This window comes from Sinocyclocheilus rhinocerous, unplaced genomic scaffold (assembly GCF_001515625.1).
Source record: "Sinocyclocheilus rhinocerous isolate Xijiao unplaced genomic scaffold, SAMN03320098_v1.1 scaffold6126, whole genome shotgun sequence".
In the NCBI taxonomy this organism is placed as follows: Eukaryota; Metazoa; Chordata; class Actinopteri; order Cypriniformes; family Cyprinidae; genus Sinocyclocheilus; species Sinocyclocheilus rhinocerous.
In genome coordinates, this window is record NW_015630236.1 from 101,577 (window position 1) to 118,392 (window position 16,816).

At 36.1% G+C, this 16,816-nt stretch overlaps 2 protein-coding genes across 3 annotated transcripts; both read right to left on the reverse strand.

The window, feature by feature from the left end:
* Positions 1-5,066: 5,066 nt before the first annotated feature.
* LOC107739961 (protein NLRC3-like) lies at positions 5,067-7,581 on the reverse strand. Of its 2 annotated transcripts, none has more exons than XM_016552225.1 (2): positions 5,428-7,223; positions 5,067-5,247 (listed from the first exon to the last, which is right to left on the reverse strand). In XM_016552225.1, the coding sequence occupies exons 1-2, from the start codon at positions 7,173-7,175 to the stop codon at positions 5,067-5,069; spliced, it is 1,929 nt and encodes a 642-aa protein (XP_016407711.1). In that variant the 5' UTR covers positions 7,176-7,223. The 2 variants fall into 2 exon arrangements, with proteins under 2 accessions (XP_016407711.1, XP_016407710.1); XM_016552224.1 differs by lacking the exon at positions 5,067-5,247 and adding an exon at positions 7,517-7,581 and having other exon boundaries at positions 5,424-7,323.
* A 5,825-nt stretch (positions 7,582-13,406) lies between these two features.
* LOC107739967 (GTPase IMAP family member 2-like) lies at positions 13,407-16,363 on the reverse strand. Its single transcript, XM_016552234.1, has 2 exons — positions 16,267-16,363; positions 13,407-14,015 (listed from the first exon to the last, which is right to left on the reverse strand). The coding sequence occupies exons 1-2, from the start codon at positions 16,361-16,363 to the stop codon at positions 13,453-13,455; spliced, it is 660 nt and encodes a 219-aa protein (XP_016407720.1). The 3' UTR covers positions 13,407-13,452.
* Between the last annotated feature and the right edge of the window lie 453 nt (positions 16,364-16,816).

The window sequence follows — 16,816 nt, forward strand, 5'->3', positions numbered from 1 at the left end:
AATTTTATTAATGCCGTAATTTTGTCTTATTTGTAACTCTTTGGTAGATACATTTATCATTTCTATTGCATTACTACTAGTACTGTTACTGCTAATAAAAACAGATCTCTGGGGGCCCCAACAGTGCTTGGGCCCTTAGAATAGTCCTAACTCCCCCCCTTAGCGGTGCCCCTGATGAAGAGTCTCTCAGCGACGCTACAGTCAGATTCAGTAAGGATGAGATTCACTCTGTTTACGCATCTGTCAATCACAGCTTCACACCAAATATATATTTCCAGTGGATTTTTGTTTTTATACACAACTTGAATCATGAAAAATGACAGAACGACAGTAATTCAGTTTCATTGAACAAGTCGTCAGCCAGCGACACCTACAGGTCACTGTTGGCAAAGAAGCTGAAATGTTTCTGTGACTGAAGAAAACATTGCTTTCTATGTGAAATTTTGACGTGAAATGTGAAATGAAGACAAAAAAAATGGTCCTTTAATCTTGTAATTTGCCAGAAAAGAAGTATTATGTACTGAGCATTAAGCCAATGTGTGATGAGTGCAGGTGTGCAAGAAAATATGTGTAATAGCAAAGTTTATCATTATAATTGTACTTGATGCCATACATTTTTATTTTGCCATACAGTTTATTGTATTAGGATGTGATGTATATATCAGGCAGATAATGACTCGCTAGGCTTTAAATGTATTTTATAAATGTAAAAAAAAACAACTTATGTACTTAAATTGCAGTAATGGATACTTAAAAATGTAATGAATTGCACTACTTTTAAATGATAAAAGTAATTCATTACATTGTAACTTGCCAAGACATTGCAATCTTAAAAAAACAACAACTGAAAATGCACTGCTCTGTACAGTCTCTAGTAAATACTATTTATGAATGCCTGTGTTCTGCTCTGGATTCATATGTCTGTATTATTCTCATATGTAGATCCTTTTGGATTAAAGCATCTGCTAAATGAATAAATTGTGTTTGTTTCCAACATGAGTCGCTGATGGACGAAGCACTGACGAAGCTGACGAAGCAAACCCAAACTCTATGTTTCTATGTTTCCAAAACGCTGGAGAAATTCGTCAGCAATCAACTGATTCCTCACAGCTACGTCTTTATGCTGCATTTGATGCGAAACAGTCTTGCAGCCGTTTTCATCAATCATTCTGGGATCCAGATATAAAGCTGCATTGGCGTGTCAGACTTTTCTCTGTGTTGGTTTGTTAATGACATGTTTTCATGTTCAATAAATTCATCCATTTTTGAGCTTAACAACACTACATGATTTTTTGGGGGGGATATATGCTTTGTAAGACATACATTTTTCTGTCAGTATGTCTTGATGTAGAATGACAGATCTGCGCTGACCACAGGCAACATAGATATACCTAAAAACAAGAACGTTAAAAATTAACTCTGCAAGGAACATGACACTTTATGTTTCAAACAGAGATGGCGATAGAGAGGCCAAAGTTCCCCAGTGCACCTTTAATAATACTAATGACATTTTAAGATTTCAGTGTATGTTGCAATGATTTGTTGAAATTTTCTTCTTCTTGTGGGACGTCTGTTATCCGGACTGCATATAAAGGACAAACAATCACTTTTCACTGTGAATATGATCATGGGTTTGAAAAACAAACCAAAGTCTTGTACAGAGTGAACGGAGATCCTGTCCATGTGCTGAACAGCTCACAATCATCACAACGGTTTGTCCGATTCACCAATATTGGCTCAGATCATTGTGATACCATGCTGGCAAAAATCAATTAAATGATTTTTGATAGACCAAACCATTCTGACCAAATATTATAGACAGCCGCTTAATTTTATTCCTAAATGAATGAATGAAGCATTTTGAACGAATTGATTGAATAAAAGGCTCCTTTATTAACACAATGACTTACCGCCACCTAGTGGTGATATTACTTTCGTAATTCAAGTATCATTTCATTTTATTCATATTTCTGTATTAAAAATGTTGTATAAAACATTAATCTCATAAATTGATGTGCTGTGAAGGTAAATTACACAAAGTCATTTCTTTTCATATCTGTCATATTATTTAAGTTCCTCCTTTGTCTAAAACGCAGCGTATTGTCTAACACAAAAGTTATGACTGTATGTTCACATAAATTGATAGTGGTCTGTGCTTCACTACAATACATTCTCCCCGCGCTGCAGTGCGTCGCACAGCTTTGCCAGACAGATTTTGATAGTTAGCTATAATAGATCAGGCGGTGTGCCTGAAGGACCAAAGGCTCTGCCTCGGTACGGTTTGTGTCAAGCCATTCCTTAATCTGGCTGTTTGATGAAGAGAAAGATATAAAATGTAGTAGAAATAAACATGTTAAGAATCCATAGAAGCGGCTGACACTTATTATGTTTTTAAGGACTATTATTATGTTGTAATGTTTGTTTGACCAATCAGTGGAGAGGGGTGTTTCATTCCCGCCCACAAGTAGAGATCGAATATTCAAGTTGCTTATTCGTTTTCTATCCCTGAACGTAAAAACGAAAAATGAAGCCGAATTCTTGATTTTTCGTTTTGTTTGAACAATTGAAAAACAAAATATTTGCTATTTTTCATTTTTCAGATTTCGATATTAAATTAAAAAACGATTGGACAGAAGATACCCTGATTGATGAGGAGTGTCGTGTTAAAATGCAATAAAGATGCAGAATTGTGCTGAAAGTGCTCTGGGCTAATGTTTCTGCATCCTGAGATTGTTGTTCAGATGTCAGAAATTGTTAGCGATTTTATTTGTATGTAATCTTTATTTCTTACATTTGCACATTTATATTGTGCAATACTGAGTTTATATATCATAATTAGGATGTTATTTCTAGTTATTGTCACAATATTTTACAAAATGACATCATTGCAACTATTTCTAATTTGCATTGTATGTCTCGCAATGAAAATTTATATTGTCACATTATGTTACAACCAATGTGACTGTAGTTTACAATTGCAACTATTTATTAAAGTCACAATTGTAAGAAAGAAAGCAATTAATAAGGTCACAACTAATTTTTTTTTTTTTTCGTGCTGCAGAGGTGGAAATGGGCTTCAGTATGAGTCTCTGTGGTTTGTTAAATCTGACTCTGAAGATTCAGGATAAACTACAAAGAGACACTGAAGATTCAGGATAAACTACAAATCCAGCATAGAGGGGTTCAGTGAATGTGGTGTTGAATGTGTGTAAGTGTGTGCGTGTGTGTGTGTCAGAGACGCTGTAGAAGGACAGAGTGCCAGCAGAACAGTCCACATACACTCCTACTCTATTAGAGCGGGTTGAAGGACCAGATATGTCAGCGCTTTCATTATTGTGCCAAAAACTGTACAACTTATTACAACAGAAAAGACTCGAGGACTTTTCATTGAGTCCAAACCGACAGTCACTCCCTTCTTTCCTGTTGATTCCTTTATATGCCACTGCTACATGACCTGAGCCACTCCATTTAACCTCCCAGTAACAGCGTCCAGTCAGACTCTCTCCACACAGAACCTGCTCATGGTGATCAAATCTGTCTGGATGATGAAGATATTGCTGTTTCTCTTTGACATGTGTTATCATTCTGTTCCTCTCAGACAGGATGAGCTGAGTGTGTGCTGTGTTTGGATCCAGTGAGAGATAGCAGGTATCTGAACACAAGAACAGAGAACAGAATATTTATGACATAATTAAACAATGTGTGTGTGTGTGTGTGTGTGTGTGTGTGTGTGTGTGTGTGTGTGTGTGTGTGTGTGTGTGTGTGAGGACTTACATTTTCTCAGTCCTGGTTGGACCCTGAAATGTTCTCCATGGTCCAAACTGAACAGAGACAAACACACACACACACAATCAAATGATGTTCAATATAGACGTTGACCAATTGGAGCAAAAAAGCTCTTCCGTACACAGCTTTCAAACATGGAGAAATGAAAGACAGACAATGATATTGGTTCAACTAGGTGGAATTATACAATTAAGCAAAGGTGCATGCAGCTATGGCAACAATACTCCTCCCTTTTTGATGTTTCCTTGATGGATTACCATGACAGAGTAAAAAAAAAAGATTAAAGCAGAAAAATGATAGTGGAGGTGCTTCAGCAACCTGGAATTCGCATTAAGCTATTAAATTATTCATTATATTTTCCTTCGCCATTGTTTGTTTACACTCAGTTTGTTTACACTCAAGTCAGGTGCTAGTTCTGCCTTCTCGATGACATTATGCTCGATGCTAAAGACAACATGCAATGATTGGTTGGGAAGCAACATGTAGTCTGACATGTTTCTTGTCCCTGACAGAACAAGAATTTAGGAATCAATATCACATAATCTGACACACTGACTATTGTAACAGACAAAAATATTGTGTAGTCTGAATCCGGCATTAAATGGCTCTCATCTCACATGCAGATAGGCTATGTATACGAGTTATGACACACACACCACACACAACCCAAACATATTAATACACGCACATACACACACACACACACATTCACACTATTATTCTCTATAGAGTTGGTTTACAGCTGAATTTATATGTGTTTTAGAATTTAAAAACGTTGCAACATTAATGTTATTTACTGTTCATTATTGTGAAGCTCCTTTGAAACAGTCTGTATTGTATGAAGCTCTATAGAAATTAAAATGACTTGAACTGACATACACACTATGTATTTAAGCAATAACTTAATAAGGCATTTAATTTAAGTTGGCATGATTCACAGTCAATGCTCTTGTTGCCCCACATACTTGAGTATCTGCAGTTTATAGTTTGGATCCTCCAGTTTGTGTTTGAGCAGCTGGACTCCTGATTGTCCTGGGTGATTGTAGCTCAGATCCAGCTCTCTCAGGTGTGAGGGGTTTGAACTCAGAGCTGAAGACAAATAACCACAGCCTTCCTCTGTCACCATACAGCCAGACAACCTACAGACACACACACACAGTCAGATCATCTACAGACACTCACAGTCAAATCATCTACAGACACACTGACCTCTGCTGGGATGGAAATATAGAGACCAGACCTCTTGGAACTTTAATTGAATACCCCTGCCCTATATGTTCTTAATACCTCAGTGTCTCCAGCTGACAGTTTGGACTCTTCAGTCCATCAGAGAGCAGCTTCACTCCTGAATCCTGCAGATCATTGTTACTCAGATCCAGCTCTCTCAGGACAGAGTTTGAGGATTGTAGAGCTGATGACACAATTTCACAATCCTGAGCAGTGAGATTACAGCCAGAAAAACTGAAAGAGAGCAAAATACATGATAATTTAATTATTAATTAACCTCTTTCGGTAACAGGTATTTCAATAATATCAACTTTATTCCTTTCTGAAAATAGACACTCAAGATGTATTACTTGGCACAAGAAACTGTCATTTCTTTAATAAAGATTATTGATTAATACATGATTAATCACTCACAGAGCTTTTCTGCAGTGGATCACAGCTGGTATCAGTCTTCTTCTCCCCTCATCTGATGTGTTGTATTTCTTGAGGTCCAGCTCATCCAGCGGCTCCTCTGACATCTGAAGCATGTAGGTGATTGTTGAGCAGTGAGCAGGAGAGAGTTTCTTCTCTGAGTGTTTGTCTGATTTCACAAACTCCTGAATCTCTCTGGACAGAGTCTGATCTTTCACTTCCAGCAGACAGAGGAACAGATTAATGGATTTTCCAGTGGACATATTGTATGGAGCAGTTCTCATGTCTTTAATTTTGTCTTTAATATAAGCAATAGTTCTCCTGATGCTCTCTGAGCTGTTCTCTGTGTGTGTCAGTAGATCCTGTAAGAGTCTCTGATTGGACTCCAGTGAGATGCCCAGCAGGAACCGCAGGAACAGATCCAGCTGTCCATTCTCACTCTCAATGGCTTTATCTACTGTATTTTTATGCAAATGCTGTACTGAAGCAAAATTCATCAGTTCCTTCATAGTTGTATTCAGATGGTAGTAAAACACATAGAAAGCAGCAAGAAACTCCTGAATGCTCAGATGAATGAAGCTGTAGACTTTCCTCTGATGAATCACAGATTCCTGCTTAAAGATCTCAGTGCAAATCCCAGAATACACTGAGGTGACAGTCACATCTATGCCGCTCTCAATCAGGTCCTCCTCATAGAACATCACATTGCCCTTCATCAGCTGTTTGAAAGCCACTTCAGCAAGTTTCACAATCACTTCTCTGTTGGACTGCAGGAGTTTCTCTGGATCTCTCTCTTCAGACTTCTGGTTCCTCATGTTGATCTGAATCAGCAGGAAGTGGATGTACATTTCAGTCAGAGTTTGAGGGATTTCTGCACTCAGATCTTCTTCCAGGAGCTTCTGAAGCACAGTGGATGAGATCCAGCAGAAGACGGGGATGTGGCACATGATGTGGAGGCTTCTTGCTCTTCTGATGTGTGAGATGATTCTGCTGGCTTGATGCTGCTGACTGATTCTCTTCCTGAAATATTCCTCCTTTTCAGGCTCATTGAATCCCTGAATTTCTGTCAGACGGTGGATGTATTTGGAGGGGATCTGATTGGCTGCTGCTGGTCTGGAGGTGATCCAGATGAGAGCAGAGGGAAGCAGCTCTCCTTTCATGAGCTTTGACATCAACACAGCCACTGATGAAGTCTCAGTCACATCACAAACTTTCTGAGCGTCTGAAAACATCAGTGTGATTCTGCTTTCATCCAGACCATCAAAGATGAACACAACTTTACACTCCTCATAAATCTGTGAGTCCAGATCTTGAAGTTCAGGATGAAAGTCCAGCAGAAGTCTGTGAAGACTGTACTGATGATCTCGGATCAAGTTCAGCTCTCGAAATGGAAGCACAAACATGAAATCTACATCCTGATTGGCTTTTCCCTCGGCCCAGTCCAGAATGAACTTCTGCACAGAGACGGTTTTTCCGATTCCAGCGATGCCTTTAGTAAGAACAGTCTTGATCTGCTCTTTCTCCTCAGATCCTGCTTCAGCTGAGGCTTTAAAGATGTCATTGCAGTAGATTGGAGTGTCTTGTGAGTGTTGTGTTCTGGCTGTTTTCTCCATCTGTAAAACCTCATGTTCTTCATTCACTCCTTCTCTCTCTCCCTCTATGATGTAGAGCTTTGTGAAGATCCTGTTCAGGAGGCTTTCATTCTCTTGGAGTTTCATTCCCTCAAATAATCTCTCATACTTGTCCTTCATGCTGGTTTTGTGGTGGTCTTTGACTCTCTGCAGGTCTCCAGTCTCCAGTGTTTGTGCTTCAGTTCTTTCCTTCCTGATGTGAGTCTGATAGTGGAATGTAGAGGATGGCACAGACCTAACTTGCTCATTTATCTCCTTCCTGTCGAAACTGAAAGAGCAATAAAATGACAATGCCAGTGATCGCAATTACCATTAGAGTCCAAGAAAAGAACAATTGCAGTTACCGGGTATGGTTTTACATTTTATTCAAATGAGTATGTACATTTAGTGCTTGAGTCTCTTAAATTATTATTCATATGAGATGTACTACAGTGAATTTGCAACTTTATGTTTATACTAACAGAGAGTCAGAGGTCACTGATTCATCACTGAATTGAAATGGGTGATCCATGGATCTATTACTCTTCACAGACACACAGCTGGGTTGTGGAGACTCTGATCTCTCTCTCCTGCTGATACTGACAAAAGACAAAAATGCCATTTTACAGCACTCGCTAAACTGTGAACACACCATAGATTTACATTTGCGCATTGTTGCTACTGTACTTTCAGTCTCTTTGGATAAAAGCATTTGATGAATGCAAAAATAGCATCTCACCTGGGGTCAAAGGTCACCGCATCACTGAATTCAAGGAGATGATTCATCATGGGCTGATTACTCTTCAATGACTCCCAGTTTGATTCAGAAGATGGAGAACTCATTTTAGAGCCAATGTTCTCTAATTCTAATTTCCTAAAAATAGAGGTTGTTTTTAGAGATTTTTACATTTTACAAGTTTTCTGCTGTAAAGGATGCTGTAGTGCCATGTTTTACCCATAATACACATAAATTTCCATTGCTGATCAGGGGACTTTATTCCTGCCTTTTCTTGTTTTGTTTTTTTTGGTCTTCAAAGACATATTTGCTTTTTCCTAAATGAAAGACGCATGTGACTGAAGTCAGTAATTTTTATTTCTGCCTTGACAAACTCACATGACTTTGACCAATCTGCAGAGAGGAACTGAAACTTACATCAAAATGCACACATAATGATAGACAGTAAAAACGTCAAGATTATAAAATATATTTCTCAGCCTTTATTTTATAATCTGTGCTTTATATATAATAGCTACCATTCAACAGTTTGTGATGGATATTAATTTTTTATGTTTTTTTTTTTACTGATTATATGATCAAAAATAAAGAACAGTAATATTGTGAATATTTTTTTTATTTGAATATATTTTAAAATGTAATTAATTCCTGTATATAATGCAGAATTTTCATCATCATCATGAGGTCACATTAAATTCGGTGCAAACCAAATTTCAACAATACAGCACATTTCAAACCTAATGTTGTTGTTATAGAGGTATTTTTGTTATACTCACGTACATTCATCTAAACATTTCTTTCCACTGCTTCAGCTTGTAATATTTTAATACAACAGTGTGTGAATGCAGTAACTGGAAGTCTAGACACAGTTTGAAATACTGTGATATAGCGCATACGGCGCATCTGGAAAACCACCGCATGTGCATCTCATTTTCTCACATTTGTACAACACAATCAACAATTACTAATTGTTACTGTTCCTAATATGATCACTTACAATAATCCTGCTGTGCAATAAGAAGTGTCCTGGCAGAGAAATATCCTCAAACTCACGTACCGCAACTTTTCTCATCTTTAATAATGTTATTGAAAACATCAAAACTAATTTTATCATGAAGTGATTCAGGTTTGAAATCTCATTAATTAAGACTAAACATCCAAACAGCAGATCATTTTACTACATCATTATGAAGAATAAGTTATAAACTTACCACAAAATAGGCAGCTGTTTAAATGCAGTCTTAATGGTTTAAAACCTCACAATAGCTTCTCTAATTTTCCTCTTTCACTTTTGTTTCTGGGGTAATTTTTTTTTGTGTTCTTCAATGACACTGGGGAAAGACAACAACTTTACTTTTTATGATTGCACATAATCACATATCTTCCATGTCTATTATCATATATCCAATCAACAGCAGCTTTTGTAGGAGACAATTTTATTGATTCATTAGAATTGAATGTTTTTCCACATTTTTTATATAAATTGAAGAATTGTGATTTTGAATAGAAATATTACAAAACTAGAATTAAAAACGCAGTCTATGAAGGACTTTAAGTATAATATATATTGTGATATTCATACAGAATGCGCTTTTGCATTGACAAAGATGTGATGTTTACAAGTCAACTCAAGTCACTTTTATTTACATATTCACATTTTAAAAAATAAATAAATGGAAAAGCAGTGCAGTAGAATGAAAAACATGTAAAGAACAAATATTTAATGTTTGCATGACAGTGACAGACTGAAAGCTGCTGGTATTTTATTTATTTTTTTACAAAACATTTATTGTTAATAATAGTCTACTGGTGTTAAACTTTTAGTCATTTTGAATTGCTTTGACTTTGGAAACTTTTTTAAGCATTTTTTTTTCTCATATTATTTCTGAACATATGATTCTATTACAACAAGTTTGTGCAATATGTGCCTTCATATTTCATTCATCTCTTATGCAAAGATAATTAACAGGTGATTTGTTTTACATTTACACCATGCTGACAACTGCATGTGTGCGGCACTTGGAATAGAACTTTATTTAACTAGATGGTTAATAAAAAAAAGTAGTAGTTAAATTTTTTAAATTGACTAGTTAAATGTATGTAAATATATGTAAATACATGGTTAAATGTAAAAAATACACATCAAAATCAATTGAATGTTGTGAAAAAAACAAGAAACTAGTTTTTTTATTAATTAATTAATTTTTTATTTTTTTTTTGCCATATTGCCCAGCCCTATACACATGCCTATGCTCGCACAATGAAGAGAAATAAAACAAACAATAGGATAAAAATTTCAAACTATTTCCATGTTTTCCGACATTTATCAATGGAAAGCACACTATTTTTCTCCCACTCTCTCTCGCAAATGCACAGACATACAGTACAGACACACACTCATGCACACACACAGAGACGTGCACAGAAACTTCTTGTCAGCACTGCCTCGCGAATTTATCAATGAAATAGTTTGCAGCTGAAAAGCTACATGACATTTCTCAGCAGCGAAGTGGTAACGTTACTGTTCTTGAAGCAGTTAAAGTTTCGCTATTAGTAGAGACATTGCTTCCGAACTGCTGAAAGACGCACAGACTCAGGTAATACAGGCAATTTTTTTGTCAGCAGTGTTTCTACATGCTACATGTGAAATATCAGGCAAATTGAATGACCACTAGGCTTGAAATTAGAAGAAAAAAATATTTTTAAATGTAGCCCACACAGTTCCAAAATTATAAGCAAAAACATATACTTTTACATTGAGTGGCGTTGAAGTCAGCTAATGTTGTCATGCTATGTGTTCATCTGAGTAGTGGGTGGCATTTGGGAGTATCTCTTTATAGGATTATGTGCAGTTTTAATTATCTTTATTCAGATGTATTTACATTGTGCCTGTGCCTTACATGCAAGTCTTTGTCAAAGTCTTTATTCTGTTTTTGGGCTTTACTAGAATAGGTTTTCATGCTTGAATGTTTGAAAAACATTATATTTCCCATATTTCTCTCTCCGGCCACAGGCTTCAGTGTAAGTCACTTTGAATGAAAGAATCTGGCAGATGCTAAAATGGCAACTATCTTATCTGGGGTCAGAGGTCACTGTTGCATTGCTGAAGGCAGAATGCAGATTCTTTATGTGTTGATTGCAGCTTGATTCAGGAGATGGAGAACTCATTGTAAAGGAAGTGTCTCCATCTTCTCTCTCTCTTCATAGAGACTCATTTTGGAGGCCGTGTCCTCCTCCTTTCTTAAATAGAGGGATGAGAGATTAATTGACCTTTTTGTGAAAATGTCAAAAAGACAAAGAAATGTAATTATATAATTATATAATCTAATTCTATAAGGGTGAGTAAATGATGACAGAAATTTAATTTTAGGGTGAACTATCTCTTTAAGTAATAAACTGCAGTATATTACTTAAAGTACTGGCTTTCCACCTGGCTTATTCGTCTTCTTTCACTTTGGTGTTTAGCTCTGCTCATGTGAAGGACACTCTAGAGGCGCAGAGCAGCGTCACATCCTCAAGTGAGACTCAAACGAGCTGCTTTAGGTGACTGAACACTCAGTATAAATCATGATTAAACTTAACATGGGAACTAGATATCAGAATCATTTTATGTTGCTTAATAAGGAAAATAACAGCTCAATGCTGAAATTCAGCTCTCTATTACATGACAAGCACTACTCACTGTTTCATAACAGCCAATCAGCATTCTTATACTCATCTATATCTCAGGAATAAAAATAATAAAAAATAATAAAATAATAAAAAATCAGAACTAACAATGACTACACATGCATAAACCATCCTTCCACAAACAGGGTCGGTCAGTATCACTCGGTAAATATGAATTCAATTCACTGACAGCTGTGTTTTGAAAAGCTTTGCTGTAAAATGTAAATCAAATATTTTTCCCACCCATAAGACCAAACATTGCTTCTATTAGTAAAAACACATTGTGCTATAAGGCTTAAAAAAGAAAACCAAATGCACATAAACCTGAAAGGGCATATGTAAGAGTTACAGAAGACAGAACGAACAAAAAGACAGCTGAGATAACACAGAGTACATATACAAAACATATGCAAAGACATATTCAAACATAAAAAACTGTTTGCAAAATGACATCAGTGGATATACAACAAAATTATTTGAGGTTTGTATTGTATTGTACAATGCACAGCGTAAATGAGTAAACCCCCTCTGAACAAATACAAAAGATGTATTTTCTTTATGATCACTAATACAATTCATGGAAAGATGGCAAAATTGAAATGTATTATACTTAATAAAAACAAAGAAATATGTGTCAATAATACCTATAAAATAAGTAAATTAGCCAATTTTGTTTAAATGAAGCATTGCAGAAATGAATACACTAGATGTAATTTTAAAAAAATGTACACTCTAAAAAAAAATCTGGGTTAAAAACAACCATTTCTGGTTTATTTGTCATCCCAGCGCTGGGTAAATATTGGACAGAACACATGCCGGGTTATTTTAACCCATCCTGTTGGGTTTTATACATTAACCCATTTTTGACAGTGCTGGGTCAGTCAACCTATCGCGAAGGTTTTTATGTTATATAATAAAAGTGCACTCTAAAATCTCTGTGATGCGCTTTATTGGACTTCTTTTGAACTGTTGAACAGAAACACCAATTCACTGCCATTATAAAGCTTGGAAGAGCCAGGGCATTTTTTTATATAACTCCGATTGGATTCTTCTGAAAGAAGAAAGTCATAGACACCTAGGATGCCTTGAGGGTGAGTAATTTATGGGGTAATTTTCATTTTTGGGTGAACTATCGCTATAAAGTCCACTAAAATAAATGAATCGAAAAGCAGTATACAAAGCATTACTAAATAAAATGTGTATCAGTATTAAAGAGTCAAACCTCACTGCCACAACATTTTAATAAACATATATTAACTCATTTCTTGTGCAGTACATCTGAATCAATTGGAGAATTATTTATGCGCTTGAATTTTGATTCAGTTGTAAGCCATAAACGTATAAATTCATGTTCAGTGAAAATCATATTATAAGATCAATACAAATCTAAAACCTAGAGTTGAAAGTAGCTGATAAACTACCCTTTTACAGTCTCAGTGCTGATATTAATGTAACAGCTGCTCCTCCAAATGCTGCTGCTACAGCAGCGACTACAGCTACTCTTCCAGATGAGGCCACTTTCCCTGCAGCTGCTGCTGATCTTGTTGCTCCTGCTGCTGCTGCTGCCACCAGACCTGTAACTGCACCTTGTGCTGCTACTCCTGTTCCAGCTACACTTTCTACAACTACTTCTTCTATAACTTCTCCTCCTTTTTTTGTAATTGCTTCTCCTACAATTTCTAATGCTTTTTCTACAGCTGATACTAATTGTTTGGCAACTGCTTCTCCCACAATTTCTACTGCTTGTACTATAGCAGCTACTGCTTTTTCTACAGCTGCTTCAACAGCTTCTCCTACAGCTTCTCCTGCTGCTACTGCACTTTCTGGAACTACTATTGCTTTTTCTACAGCTGCTCCTGCTGCTCTGCCTGCAATTGCTGTTGCAACAACACGTGCTATTTTTGCTGTTCCTAGTCCAATTCCTGGTACTGCAACTGCACATGCAATCTTTCCCATTCTTCCCTCTCTCTTTATCTGAGTTGATTTAAACATCTCAAGAGTGTAATGCATCATTTAATTTTCCTCCATCATTGCATTGATCTTTTTCAGCAGTTCAGTGATCTGATCTTGATTGTTTCTGTTCTCGTTGTTGAATGAGTGATATCTGCCACCACAGATGTCAACTATTTCTTGTAAATAATCACTTTTCTTGATGTACTCATCCAAAGGCTTTTCCTTCAGCTGATCAGCGTGAGTGAACAGAATGATGGTTCGACACAGAGCTTCTTCTCCAAAGTTCTCCTGAATCCATTTCACCGTGTCTCTCTCCTCTTTTGTGACTCTCACACCCAGTTTAAACACCAGCAGAAACACATGAGGACCAGGAGAGGACATCTCTACACACTTTTCTATTTCAGCCTTCAGTTGCTGTTTGTTCACAGTTGTGTTAAATAGTCCTGGAGTGTCAGTTATAGAGACGGTCTTTCCACCCACCACTCCTTCCTGTTTCTCACACAGTTTATTGGCTGATTTCATGAAATCAACAACTTCAAAGGCCTTTCTGCCCAGGATGGTGTTTCCTGTCGCACTTTTTCCTGATCCAGTTTTACCCAGAAGAACGATCCTTAAATCACACACTGCAAAGAAATACAATATATATGAAGTTTGAATGTATTAATTAGTGTAATTATTGCCTTGTAATGATGCACCTTATAATGCACTGTATGATCTCATGAATAATTGTAACCACAGCTATACATTATTATACATTTCTATTCGTTGTTACACCTATATTTCATGTAAGTGTAATGCATTAAAACACATGACAAATAAAATGTTTCAGTTGTAGCAAGGAATCTGCAAATAATATAATGCATTTCAGCTTTTATTATAATTATTTATGAAAATATTTAATGCATTATAATGTACTTTATGAATACCTATATAATGCATTATTCATAAATGCTTCAAGTGTTACTAATGAGTTAATGATAAAATAATAATTTGGAAATTACTATAAAATAATAGGTTATTGTTCCGCCTTTTGTTAAATGATCACAAGGAATAACTCAATGGGAGATTAACTCAGTAATCAGTCTGACAGTTATAACCATTTCATCTGAGTCAAGCTCAAAAGATCAACATAAGAGTTTGATTCAGTTTGTTTGGACATCTAATAAAGAGTGATTAATTAAAAGAAACAATGAGAATATTCGTCTCTACTGAATACATGAAATATAACAGCAGGCCAATGTGAATGTATCAGTCTGAAATAATTATTTTTTTCATGCTGGATGTTTAGCAGCATTTTTGGTTTGTTTTCTTTAGATGTCTTTAAATATGCATTGATAAACTCAATATAATTGGAGCATGAATGGCCTTTTAAGCCATTTCTTCTTGACTCCCAGTCATTTACTTTATATTGCATGACTCTTTCTCTCCTTTACAAAATGTAAACAACATTATCAATGATATATAAGCATTTATATTGAAAAGGTATAAAGCATGGATAATTACTGTTACAATACTGTTACTTACTGTAAACTATGTTATTAAAGTGTGAAATACGGAGAAATATTTTTCTATGTTCTAGTAAAATTCAAAAAAAAATTTTTGAAGTGAGACAATTATAAAAGATATTGTTGGATAATTATGATAAACACTATAGTTAAATTTGTCAAATATGTTTATATTTATGTTAAAATATATTTAAAATGTTTTATTTTATTTATCTATTGTATTCTATTTATCAAGAGAAAATAAAATAACATTTTTTTTAGAATATTTTTCCTGCATAGACTTTCTATTTAAATCTTCCTGTCATTGTTCTTTTCTAGTTTAACAGCAAAGAAACAGAAATGATCAGTATTAATAGTTTTATCCAGACCTGTATGTGTTGAAGTCATTGTTATTGTCGTCTCTCAGGTTTCTCTGCTGTCTTCTCTCTGAACTGCACAGAGTCAAAGTGCTGCAGCTCCTGCTGACCTCATTCAAATACTTTCATTCAAACCATGATTACATGACCACACCTTCCTGAGAGCTTTACTTTCTCTATTGATTTTTTATTATTATTATTATTATTTTAATTTCTCAAAAACACAAAATACACAATGGTCTGTGAGAACTTCATACTTGTTTCTTGATGTTGACATTTAACAGCACTGGAGTTCTCCTTTGAAAACAGCTTTTTGAAACTGTTTATTTAGAACATTGTACAGATAATATATTCTGCTGCATATACACTGTGAGACTACTAAAACCATTATTAAATCAACACATACTATGCCAGTATTCATTTACCTTGATAGACCATGCATTTCTACACTTTTAAATTAAACAAGTGTGGCAGGTCTGTGCTTATTTCCTCACAGCTTTTTTTTTTCCTTACAACTTTTAAATACATGCAGCTAAAAATTGCAGATGCCACTTGAGGGCGCTATAAGCTTGTACTTGAACAAAACCTGGAGTTCAGGTCAGGTCTCAGTTGTTCTTGTACTCCTGACTGCAGAATTATTATTTACTTTATGTTGCATTGTATATCACAGACTTAAATTCATTTTACGAGCAAGGACCACACCACAACCAAATATGTAAATGAATAGTTTATTGTTCAGAATGTTAGGGATGAGTTGGAAGAGGATGAAAAGGTAAAGGGGATAGGATGATGGTCAGGTTGATCTGGGCGTCTTGAATTGATGGCCTGGAGAGACTCAGGGTGGGGGTATCATCTCGTTTGTATATTTAGGCCAGACGATTAAGACCCCCTAAGTTGGGAAGAGCTGAGGTAAGCTTGGGCTTGACAGAGAACTTGATATTGTTGCGGATGTAGGCGTGGTATGCTCAAGATGACCAGCGGCCAAGGGTTTTGATAGTCTCATCGGAGATTACACATCTGGTTGCTGATGTTGCTGAATCTTGTGGCCGCTTTCTGTAAGGAAGAGCGGATCTTTAGGAAGTGCTTGGCCTGCGTGTCAAAAGCGGACATATTCGGAAATAGATTTGAAAAAACTCAGAAGGAGTATGGACAGAAGATGTACTGTAGATAGGAATCGATGTTCCTAATTGGTCAGTTTGCTTCTTCAAAGGGTGAAGATAAGAGTATCTGAGGAGTGGATAGTAATCTCCAAAATACAGGAGCGGATAGAAGGATTGAATATAGAGGAGTCAGAATGAGTTCTGAGCATCATAGGAAGCCGAAGAATGCTAGCGAGAACATGAATTCTGAAGTTTGATCAGTCTCGGGATTTGGAAGGCATGATCGTATGAGATTATGCAGAGGCTAAGTAGGTTAGTGGTTAGTGGAAGGTGTTTGGTGGTCACGCTCGGGGCAATGCGATTAAGTGTGGCTTTTGAGAAGCGTTTGTAAGATTTTTTTGGTCAGCAGTGGGCTGGAGTATAGAATGAAAGTTGATTCTGGGCTAAGGCTCTGGATTTCTGA